The sequence below is a fragment of the Callospermophilus lateralis genome, chromosome 19 (genome assembly GCF_048772815.1).
Source record: "Callospermophilus lateralis isolate mCalLat2 chromosome 19, mCalLat2.hap1, whole genome shotgun sequence".
Classification (NCBI taxonomy): Eukaryota; Metazoa; Chordata; class Mammalia; order Rodentia; family Sciuridae; genus Callospermophilus; species Callospermophilus lateralis.
In genome coordinates this window covers 7,216,874-7,228,075 of record NC_135323.1, presented here as the reverse complement: position 1 = coordinate 7,228,075, position 11,202 = coordinate 7,216,874, and the positions used below count along the sequence as shown (strand labels likewise).

At 47.1% G+C, this 11,202-nt stretch overlaps 1 protein-coding gene across 6 annotated transcripts; it reads right to left on the bottom strand.

Annotated features, from left to right (window-relative positions):
• Positions 1 to 201: 201 nt before the first annotated feature.
• Rnps1 (RNA binding protein with serine rich domain 1) lies at positions 202 to 10,219 on the bottom strand. 6 transcript variants are annotated; one of them, XM_076839826.2, is made up of 9 exons: positions 10,139 to 10,201; positions 8,927 to 8,996; positions 6,646 to 6,827; positions 6,248 to 6,407; positions 4,993 to 5,184; positions 4,427 to 4,529; positions 4,028 to 4,181; positions 1,585 to 1,726; positions 202 to 1,092 (listed from the first exon to the last, which is right to left on the bottom strand). In XM_076839826.2, the coding sequence occupies exons 3-9, from the start codon at positions 6,710 to 6,712 to the stop codon at positions 993 to 995; spliced, it is 918 nt and encodes a 305-aa protein (XP_076695941.1). In that variant the 5' UTR covers positions 6,713 to 6,827; positions 8,927 to 8,996; positions 10,139 to 10,201; the 3' UTR covers positions 202 to 992. The 6 variants fall into 6 exon arrangements, with proteins under 6 accessions (XP_076695941.1, XP_076695942.1, XP_076695944.1 ...); XM_076839827.2 differs by lacking the exon at positions 10,139 to 10,201 and adding an exon at positions 9,543 to 10,125; XM_076839829.2 differs by lacking the exon at positions 8,927 to 8,996 and having other exon boundaries at positions 10,139 to 10,219.
• Between the last annotated feature and the right edge of the window lie 983 nt (positions 10,220 to 11,202).

Sequence of the window (11,202 nt, the reverse complement as noted above, 5' to 3'; positions counted from 1 at the left end):
GAGTCCGGGCGGTAGAAACGCCCCTTTCCAGTCCCACACCCTCAGGAGCAACTAACGCTCCAGGTTGTTCTGCAGGCTGGAAGCATTTGAAGGTGTCATTTGGGAACAAAACAAAGCTTTGGTTCTCATTTCGTCAGGCACTAGAGATCACCACTGAGACTTCTGGGTATTGAAGGACAGGCAGAGGCAGTGAAACCAGCATTCAATCTGCATTCTAATCCTAGATTTATTCAATACGTTTTCATCACTCTACACAACAAAGTACAAACACAACCTTATCTAAAATGCTACAAAGTTACAAAACTCAAAACCAAATTTTATAGTACTGACTGTACAATGAGGAAAAAAAAAGCAATATACACGTTGCCAAGGTATCCTGCAAGACCACCACCAATGGCAGTCAGAACAGGGGGCTCTGTAATGACCTTGCAGAGCTGGCTCTCAACTTGCTCACCAATTTGAGAGAGTAAAGGATATGTGGGGCAGGGGGGTGGAGAGGAGATGGAAAAACAGAACCATTTACAGCAATTAACAGGTGGGGGGACAACCCTAGAGGTTGGAAGAGAATTCAAGTGTGTGTGTGGGGGAGGCCAGGCCTAACAGGAATGGCAGCTTGGTCCCCTGCAGACATAGCACAGCATCAGCAAGGGCACTAACCAGGTTTGCCAGACTAGCTCAGGTCATCTGTGAAAAAGCTGGGCCACACTGCCACCTGGAAACTTGCTGGTCCCTGCTGGCTCTGCCACTGAACAGACTTAGGAACAGGAATGGGTGAGCTCTCTAGCCAGAAAACTGCAGGGCCCCTCAATGGACATAGCCCTGAACCATGAGCACTTCTGCAGTCAGAATCTGCCTGCAGAGGAAAGGCCTCAACTGCTGCTTTTGAAGCCTGCCAAGTGAGGGGGTCTTTCCTGCTGACCCTCCTTCAGCTAGAAAAGTGACACAACTGAGCTGGGTGGAATATAAGGTATAGATGAGCTTCGGTGGCCCTTTTATCGGGAGGAATTTGAACTGGAGCGGCTTCTGTGGCGGCGGCGGCCCGGAGAGCGGGACCGCCTGCGCATGGGGGACCTGCGTCTTGGAGAGCGTGACCTGCAGTAAGAGAAAAAAAATAAGTCAGACCATCAAAAGCAAAAGCCCCAGGAAGAAGTGCTGAGCAAAGCTGGCTTTTTCCTGGTTTTATTTTTTGACATTAGAAACTGTGGCCCTGTCAGGGGAATTACATCTGTATTAGTCCTCTGATCCCGAACTTTCTATCTTCTAACCCCTCCTCTTTTTATATCTGGGAAAAGGAGAGGGCCTGCACCTGGTCTTAGGATTTAAAGCCTCTTGGGAAGGCCTTATAGCTCACCAGACTCAGGATGTAGTCTTGGTGTACTCCCAGGACCTCTTCTGTCACTGTCACGTACTGCAACTACCCTTCTCCTTTCCCTGTTAGGTTCCCAAGGCTCATCATGTCAACCTGCTCTCTTCTCCCTCAATAGCAGCAGAGTGTGGGCAACACTGAATAAAGGGCCTCAAAGTCAAGTAAGTTTGTAAATCACACTGGCCCAACAGGTACAGTGAACCTTCAAATCGACCTACCTCCTCCTCATCCGTGGGGGTGACCTACGCCACATGGGAGGTGGTGGCAGCATTCTCCTGGGAGGGCTGAATCGCCTGGGGGGTGGCCTAGGCCAGGGGGCCAACACAGCAGTAGCAGTAATCTCCTGGCCATCAATTTGTCCTATTGAAAAAAGATCAAGACATATAATTCCTAACAAGCACCTATCTTAGGCAAGGCACCAAGAAAGATATGTGAAGAGCCAAGAGAAGCCCTTCTCCCAGACCCATTAGGAGGCTCTTGAGCACCAAGATGAATTGATACTCAAGCAAAGGGAAGGAAAGGAAAGAATTTATTGAGAAGTAAACCTCCAGAACTTACGCGATAGATTATCTGAGAGGTGGAATTCTAGTGGGGAACAGCATGAAAGAAGTCTCAAGAGATAACTGCACAGTGTGTGTACATGCAATGGCACAAGAAGCAAGGGGAGGCAGCACAGCATGGAAGCACCTGAAGTGCAAAGGTAACTGAGGTACAGATTAGTAACCTCTGGCAATTGTCCCCACAGCTGGAGGTACAGGAGTCCACAAAGGTCTTAAAAAAAAAAAAATTATATATATATATATATTTAATTGTAGATGGACACAATACCTTTATTTTATGTGGTGCTGAGGATCGAACCCAGTGCCTTCTACATATGAGGCAAGCACTCTACCACTGAGCCAGAACCCCAGCCTACAAAAAGGCCTTTTAAAAAACAAATTTTTGGGGCTGGGGATGTGGCTCAAGTGGTAGCGCGCTCGCTTGGCATGCGTGCGACCCGGGTTCGATCCTCAGCACCACATACAAACAAAGATGTTGTGTCTGCCGAAAACTAAAAAATAAATATTAAATATTCTCTCTCTTTCCCTCTCTCTCTCTCTTTAAAAACAAAACAAAACAAAACAAAACAAAAATTTTTTTTTGTACGTGTAGACAGACAGAATGCCTTTATTTATTTTTATGTGGTGCTAAGGACGGAACATGTCAGGCAAGTGCTGTGCCACTGAGCTTCAGCCCCAGCCTCCAAAGGCCTTTTGTCTTCTTAGCTCCTACCCTGCAAGGTACCCAGGGGCTAACTCAGGACAGACTGACTTGTATTCATATTCAAGAGGCTTAAGTAAAGGATTTCACAGCACTGACTTTTTAGTCAAAATATAGGGGTTGAGGGCTGGGGATGTAGCTCAGTCGAGCCCCTGGGTTCAATCCCCAGTGTGCCCCCCCCAACACTTTTTATGTGGGAATATTTAATTTCTGAGAGTCAATTTCTCTTTTCTAAACAGACAAATCTATTTCTGGCTAGCTGCCAGTAAAGGCCAACCCCTTCAAATCTCTTGGAGACATTGTGGACTTGCTCCATTTGATGATGTATAGCACAATTGGGGAACACACACAAAATCCTACCACAATCTTAAATTAGAATTTTTAGTCATGCCTACCCTGGATGTCCCAAGTCTCCGGAATTTCTAGCTAATTAGCAAGTGCTCAGACTCTATCCTAAGTTCCTAAAACATTTAAGAGGGATTCAAGTAAATTGAAAGAGAAGTTGGCTAAGTATCAAGGAGAATCTTCCTAATACTCAACCTCTATCAGTGCTCAAAGGCAATTACCATAAATAAATAGCCCTATTAAACTATCATGAAGTTTATCCCAGGATCCCAGGGGACTTGAGATTCTAGGGCATTCAGACTTTTCCACATCCTGGCCTGCAGGCCCAGACAATACTGTGGGCTGCCTGTTCTCAGCCCTAGCTTCCCTATCACGGTAGTAGGAAGCTAGATAGACATGCCATCTTTCTTAAAATACTAACTTAAAGATAAAATAGAAATTGGTTACCCAGAACTATTTATAAGTGTTCATACAATTTAAAAACCACTCTGCTCAACACAACTACTTAACCTCAGAAATGCCAAAATGTTGGCAAAATAGAAAATGATTCTTAGAAATTAAAATATTCCCACATAAAAAGCCAAAAGTAGTGGGGTACACTAGGGATTGAATCCAGGGGCTCTACTGAGCTACATCCCCAGCCATTAACCCCTATATTTTGAGACAGAGTCTTGCTAAGTTGCTTAGGGCTTTGCTAAATTGCTGAGGTTGGCTTTGAACCTGTGATCCTCCTGCCTCAGTTTCCCAAATTGATGGGATTACAGGTGTGTGCCACTACCCTGGGCTCAAAAAATTAAATGTTTTCTTCATAAGAAAAGCTTCATTTGATCAAGTTTAACAGACTGAAAATCTCTTAAAAATGGCAACATATTCATAGTTGCTGAACACCCCCAGAAGTTCATGAAATAGGTTTTTTGATAAACATGCTCCCATTGAATCAAAGATGGGATCCTGAAGGAACTACAGTCAGATTTAAGTGCAGCTGGGTGGAAATCAGCCTGAAAGGTCCCTGAGGACAGAAGCAGGAAGGTCAAAGCTGGTGGCAGAGTCACCTACCTCCATCCATGTGTTTCAGCGCCTTCTCAGCTTCATCTGGATTCTCAAACTCCACATATGCATAGCCTTTGGATAGATGAGGATGCATCCTTTCCACAGGCATGTCAATCATTTTAATTTTTCCATAGGTAGAAAATATCTCCATGATGTGATCCTAGAGGGAAAGAAGGGTCATGCTCATGCTCTCACCGACCAATTATTTAATAAGATCTGGAATTCACCACATACTTCAGCAGTGTAAAAACATTCTGCTCTCTGATAAAAGCCAATCATTCTGGGATATCTCCTGGACACATTTATTCAATGGAACTAACCACACCAGTATTCTGAAAGCCACCTGCTGCTACTGACCTGTCTATACCCCACTGCCCCTACCTCCCAACAGATCCATGATCTCACCTTGGTCACATTCCTGGTGAGTCTTCCAATATGCACTTTGGTAGGTTTAGGGGAAGGGCTCCGCCTTTTCCTTTCCTTTTCATCTCTTTTAGGTGGCTTAGATCTGAAAGATAACAGAAACAATTTCTGTCAAGCCAAAATGTATTGGATTTGGGCTATAGGTGTAACACAGTGATCCAGTGTAAGCCTAGTTTGTGCAAGGCCCTGGATTTAGTACTCCACACTGCCTCCCACAATCAACAACAAAGAACTGGACTCCCTTTGGTGGGATATTTACCTGCTTATGTAACAGTTTTTACAGGGAAGCCTCCTACCAGTTCATATAAGTTTTCCTTGTCTCAAATCCAATTAAGCTGGACTTTTTTTTTTCCTTTTTAAATATTTATTTTTTAGTAGTAGTTAGACATAACACCTTTATTTCACTTATTTATTTTTATGTGGTGCTGAGGATCAAACCCAGGGTCTCATACGTGCAAGGCGAGTGCTCTACCACTGAACCACAACCCCTAAGCTAGACTCTTTCTAACGACCATAGTAAAGGTACAGCCCTTGTTTGGAGCACTCACTTGGAGCGGGAGCGCCGCCTGTTGTCGTGTCTGCGCCGAGAAGGGCTGGGAGATCCAGAGGAACTGCTGGAACTGGAGCTGCGGGATGTACTGGAGCTTCCCGAGCGGCTGGATGCAGAGGAAGAGCTGGAGCCACTACTTGAGCCTGTGCTGGTACTGGATCCTGAGCTGGAGGTGGAACTGGACCGAGACCTGAAGGCAAGGTGGAACAGTCAAGGTGACAATGAGTGGTAATCACATTTCTCCACAGCAAATTCCCTAGAAGTGGAAATTGCTGCCTGTGTCTTTTTGTCTCAACTATTTTTCCCAGTAGGGAAAATGTACCTTGCCCAGACAGGTCATGGTACTACACAGTGACAGGAAATGCAGGGATGGGATACTTCACCTACACAGAAGCCTTCCTTACTAGGAGGTAAAGGAGAAATGTATCAAGCCAGAACCATCACCTTGGCTTGGGAAGGGGGCCTATGGATACACTCAGGCTGGTTTTCTTTTCTTTTTTAGTACGGGGGATTGAACCCAGGGGCCCTTAAATACTGAGCCACATCTCCAGACCTTTTTAAAATATTTATTTAGAGAAAGCATCTTGCTAAGATGCTGAAGCTGGCTTTAACTTGTGATCCTCCTGCCTCAGCCTTCTGAGCCACGAGGATCAGTCATGTGCCACAACACCTGGCTGGTTTTCTTTTTTGATATGGAGGATTGAACCCAGCAGTGTTTTATAACTGAGTTTCATTCTCAGCCCCTTTTAAGGTTGGCCTCAAACTCATGATCCTCCTATTTCAGCCTCCTGATTGCTGGAATTATAAGCGTGTGCCACCATGTCTTGCTTCAGGCTGGTTCTCAAATTACTGAAAACTAACCATGTGAGGTACTACATGCTTTTAATCCCAGAGACACAAGAGGCTGAGACAGGAGGATCACAAATTTGAGGCCAGCTTTAGCAACTCAACTACTGAAAAATAAGCTCTAGGCTAGAGCTGCTCAAACACAATTCTGAATAAGATACACTTATTCAGAAAAACATACCCTAAATGTCTCATTCCTCAGATCTTGCAGGAAACGGGGGTGGGTGGTGGGTGGGGTGCGGGGGCGCGCACACACCCAAATACATCTTCTGTATATAATCAGAGCAGACTCCAAACCAGCATGCTATGATTTAGGATCTCTGTAATAACTGGAGAGTATGGCTGCTTTTTAACTGTGGGTTCAGTGGGGAAGGAGGATTTGGCTATTGCAGCAGCCTCTGCCTCACCTGGTACTACTGCTTCCACTGGAAGCACTGCGCCTCTTTCGAGTCTTATCCCTGCCACGGTCCTTCTCGCTTGACTCCTTGGTGGTCCCTTTGTCTTTAGAGCGATCCTTGGACTTCTCATCAGAGCGGTCCTTGCGTTTGGTAGGAGAAGGAGCCCTAGGTGGTGAGGAAAAGTGTGAGATTGCATGTTCCTCTGATCAAACCCTGAAACAATAGCACAACCCAAAAGAGGGGCCCAAAAGGGCAAGAAATCCCATGTGATCACACAGCAAATGATCTGTGGATTAGGACACTCACTGTGGAATGCATAACATTTTCAATCTTCCCCTTTCTGAGGGTCCCTGGCAACGAGCACCCCCAAAGTAGCACTAGAAAAATCTTACAGAAGGATTACCTAGTGCTGGACTTTTTATTATTTTCCTTGACTCCTAGCAAGCTCTTCTTTTTCACTCCTGATAAATCCATTCTCCCCTTGAGGTGTTCAAAGCAGGAATGGCGGCCTCACTTATCTGAACTCTCACTTCTAACTTGAGTCTGAGAAACGATCCCTAATCGATTGCAATTTACGCCAAAGAGCAGCCTAATAACAAGATAAAAGGATTTAAATAAAGAGTGAACGAATTGGCAAGGCAACAAATCCACTTTGCAATTAAAAAGTTGAGCATACGAGAAAGCAGCAAGGGAACACAGTAAGCAGCAAGTGCCACAAATGGGAGCACTCAGGACAGTCCCCCTTTCTTCTTGGGGGATTCTCCATCCCTACAGGAGGCTCAGGTGGACAGTTACCTCAGCTTCTTTTTCTTAAGGAGATGGGGGTGGTGGATGCACTCACCACTGTTATTTTAGAGGTCACAAAACACCAGTTTGATGACAAGTGCTCTAGTCCTTTCAAAACACTATAGCATCACATTAAGTGTGCAGAGCAGAGAAAGACCTAACTTGAATGTGGTTCTCCTGATAGGATCAGACCTCTTAATTTATTTCCTTTTGGGAGACATTGGATAATAATATGATTGGAGGCAAAAACTATTTCAAAAGTGACCAGCACAAGCAATGAACATTAACATCCAAACGGACAAAATATCCTACAGAAGCATTAAAAAGCAGTTATCGCAAACATGGAACTTTTGTTAATGATCTACACCATTATGTGTGTTGACTGAGGTTATTAAGTTAGTCACAAGAAAGAAAAAGTTGAGTGATGAGTAGCTAAACAATAAAGCAAATGTGGTCTAAATGTGACTTGCAGAATCTAGGACATGGTCATGAGGGCACAATTGAAATCCTTTCAATCTTTTATATATATATATATATATACATATATATATATATATATGAGGGAAAGAAGTAGACACTGGATTAGGTGAGAAACTGTATGCCACATAAGGGTTTAGCAAAGCACCTGGACTGCAACAAGTGCTTGATAATGGTAACAGATTGATAAATCAAAACACTGCTTAGGATGGTGCAATAGCTCAGTTGCTAGAGTGCTCTTATTGCATGCACAAGGCCCTGGGTTTAATCCTTAGCAACACACACACACACACAGAACCACACTGCTAATTCTTCATATGCCCTACTTTCCAAGGACTGATGCATTTTCAATTTTCCACGAGTGAGTTGTAAGCAAAGGACTCATTTCTCCTGCTTCGCTTCCCCCAAATCCCATAACTAGGGTGGACACAGCACACTTTTCTGGTACTGTTTTCACTTGTGCACGGGTGTTGGCTGTAAACTCCTTTCAAATTGCTCTGTCTTAAAACAATATACTATATATAACCAGCAGGCAGCACCTGATTAGATTAGTGTTCTTGGGCAATCAGTGGGTATAAACCAGTGGCTAAGAGCCTATAATCAGCATGCCTAGGTCGTGCTGTGTAAATCTTGGGCAAGTTTTTTTTTTTGGTACCAGGGATTGAACTCGGGGGCACTCAACCACTGAGCCACATCCCCAGCCCTGTTTTGTAATTTAGAGACAGGGTCTCACTGAGTTGTTTGGCCCCTTGCTTTCGCTGAGGCTGGCTTTGAACTTGCGATCCTCCTGCCTCAGCCTCCCGAGACACTGGGATTACAGGTGTGTGCCAACGCGCCAGGCTTCTTTTTTGAGGTTTTTCATCAGCAATATGTCGATAATTACAGTTCCCACCTTAAAAAATTATCAAGGGCATTAACCAAATTAATCCATGAATCTTGACATGGCACTCAGGTTAGGAGCAAGAAATGTTAGCAAATTAGAAGAGTCATTTCTCCACATCTGGAGGTTCTTTCCCATATCCACTCTTAAACAAAAAAAAATTTTTTGGGGGGTCAAAGGACCTTCATTATTTATACGCAGTGATGAGAATGGAACCCAGTACCTCACACATGCTAAGCAAGTGCTCTACCACTAAGCCACAACCCCAGGCCCCCATATCCATTCTTGTCTCCAAAGTTACCCACATTTGGAAATAATCAACTGGGGTCTCTGAAGAGCCCCCTTTAGGATTACTTAGACCAGCACTGTCCAATAGAAAAAGCGTGAGCCATGAGTACAACCAGAAATTTCCTAAATAGATGAAATTAATTAAAAGTATATTTTAACATAGCATGTCCAAAATATTACTTATGATCAATATAAAAATTTACTAATAAAAATTTTCCTTGGGGCTGGGGATGTGGCTCAAGCGGTAGCGCACTCGCCTGGCATGCGTGCAGCCCGGGTTCGATCCTCAGCACCACATACAGACAAAGATGTTGTGTCCGACAAACACTAAAAAAAAAAAAAAAAAAAATTAAAAAAAAAAATTTCCTTTTTTCATAGTAAGTCTTTGAGATCTGGTGGGTACTTTAAATTTCGGTTTGAGTTAGCTATATTTCAAGTCCTCCATAGCTAATGGCTACCCCTTACTGGACAGCACAGATATAGAGTAGAGATCACAAACTTTGATTCCAGAGTCCCCCTCCCCCAAACATCTGGCTGAATGTACTCAGTGAAACAAGCACCACCGATATTTGTAAGCAGTCTAAAAATTTAGAACCACAAGCAAGCGAAGGCTTTGCTGGGTGTGGCCGAGTGCTAGAAAGCAAAGGTTGCGGTTCTCTGTTCATACAAGTTCAGGTAACAGCTCAGGACCTTGGTTACCTCCCCCATCCTCCGGAAAGGTGCGCGTCCAACAGCCAGAGAGAGGAGAGAACAATTAGTTAAATCTCGAGCAGATGGTGTTTCAGCACAAATCTTCAGAGCACCCTCCCCGTGTAAAAGCACATTTCAGACACATGCGAAATAACAAAGGCAGAAAAAGCCTACTCCACGTACTTCCGCCATCGACCTAACCTTCCCGCATCCTCCTTTGGGAGCTCGGTGCACAGTGGGCCGAACCCTCAAAGCCTAGCGCCGAGAAGGGTACACAGAGACTCAGTAAACGTTCTCGGAGTGAATATTTGAATTAACGACTCCCAAAGGAGCCGGTGGCCTTCAGCACGTCCCACAAAGCAATTCTGCCCCGTCGGCTTGGGCCCGACACGCCGACCTCGTTGGTTTCCTCGCCACTTCCCAGGCAGGGCCCAGCGTGGCGGGCCCGGGCCACCGGTTCGGCGGGAGGGCCCGATCACAGAGGCCGCGCTCCCAGCCGCCCTGAGTTCGGCGGGCCTGGTTGGGCCGCCGCCGACCGGACAAAACGGGGTTGCCCTTGCGTCCGCTGCGGCCCCAACCACTTCCGGGCCACAACCTAGACACCTCCCACTCCGCCCGCCCAGGGCAACACTCTTTCCCCGCATTCTGTGCCGCGCCGCGCCGCCAGGCCGCTGCCACACTGCAGGGCTGTGGAATAGGCCGGCTCCACGATGCACCCCTCTGGGCCTTGCAGGCGACCCCAGAAGCTCGGATGCAGTCGGATTCCACCCCAAACTTACATCTTCCCGCCACCGCCACCTCCTTCTGTTCTCAGCCGCTGAGGCCGGCGCCGCTATTTCGTCAGATTGAGGAGCGGGAAGGTACCGCCTTTCCGGCGCGCAGCGATGACGTAAACGTACCAGCCACTGGGCACGAACGGCAAAGTGTTAAAGGGCCAAGACTGTTTGTAGGTAGTGGCGCTGGAGGCGCTCATGGTTTTTTCGGCTTAGAGAACCTTTGGGGCTGCTCCCGGCTGGTTGCGCGCACTCTGGAGCGGACAGACCAGAGCCTCGCTGGCGCTTGGAGGGCCGCGGGGACGACTCGCGGGCCGGCGCGGCGAGAGTTAACATGGCGTGGCCCACCCTTCTCCTGCGCCGGCGCAGTGGCCGCGCGGCTCGGAGCCTGAGGTTGTCCTGCAGCGGGCGAGGCGGGGCGCGCCGCGCTGCGGCCTTAGGAGGCAAGCGGTGGGGTCCTGCGGAGCCGAGGCAGTTCAGAGCGGCAGCCCGTGCGGGGTGTGGGTTCGTGCGGTCAAAAATCGCTAGTGGTGTACGGGTGACCGTATAGACGCGGCCTCTGCGCGGGAAGAACTCTGTGGGTGGGGGCGGCAGGCTGCCTGTACGGCCAGGCTATGCCAGGAGCTTGAAGGGCAGAAGGGAAGACGTCACCGAGGAGGTGACTTTGCTGCTGGAACCTGTTTGGGAGGGCGCGCCAGGTAGAGGGAACCGCAGTGCACAGCGCTCAGGCTCTTGGGAGAAGGGAAAGGAAGCCAGTTTGGCGACTGACAGGCCCGGGCCTAGGGGCATGGAGGTTATGCAATGTGCGGTGCTGAGACTTGATACCATCGCCTCTGGAGGGTCTTTGTCCGGCCCTCTGGGCAAGACCGAGGGGAAGGATGCAGAGGCACCAGCCCAGGCAGTGGATTGTCATAACACCCGGTGCTGAGATGGCAATGCCGTTGTGTTTTGTTCCCGTGGTGGCTTCGCCTTCTCCCTTCGAGCCTGGCAAACCGTCGTTATTCTGGGATTATTTGCTCAAGAAACGGAGGTATACTCAGCCCTGGGGTTGTCTGAACAAGTCTGTAGCA

Coding starts and splice junctions, on each gene's coding strand:
- Rnps1 (XM_076839829.2), bottom strand. CDS start 6,712: ATGGATTTATCAGGAGTGAAAAAGAAGAGCTTGCTAGGAGTCAAGGAA. Junction 5,185..6,247: donor AGTGGAAGCAGTAGTACCAG/GTGAGGCAGAGG, acceptor CCTTGCCTTCAG/GTCTCGGTCCAGTTCCACCT. Junction 1,727..4,027: donor GCTGAAACACATGGATGGAG/GTAGGTGACTCT, acceptor TTTTTTCAATAG/GACAAATTGATGGCCAGGAG.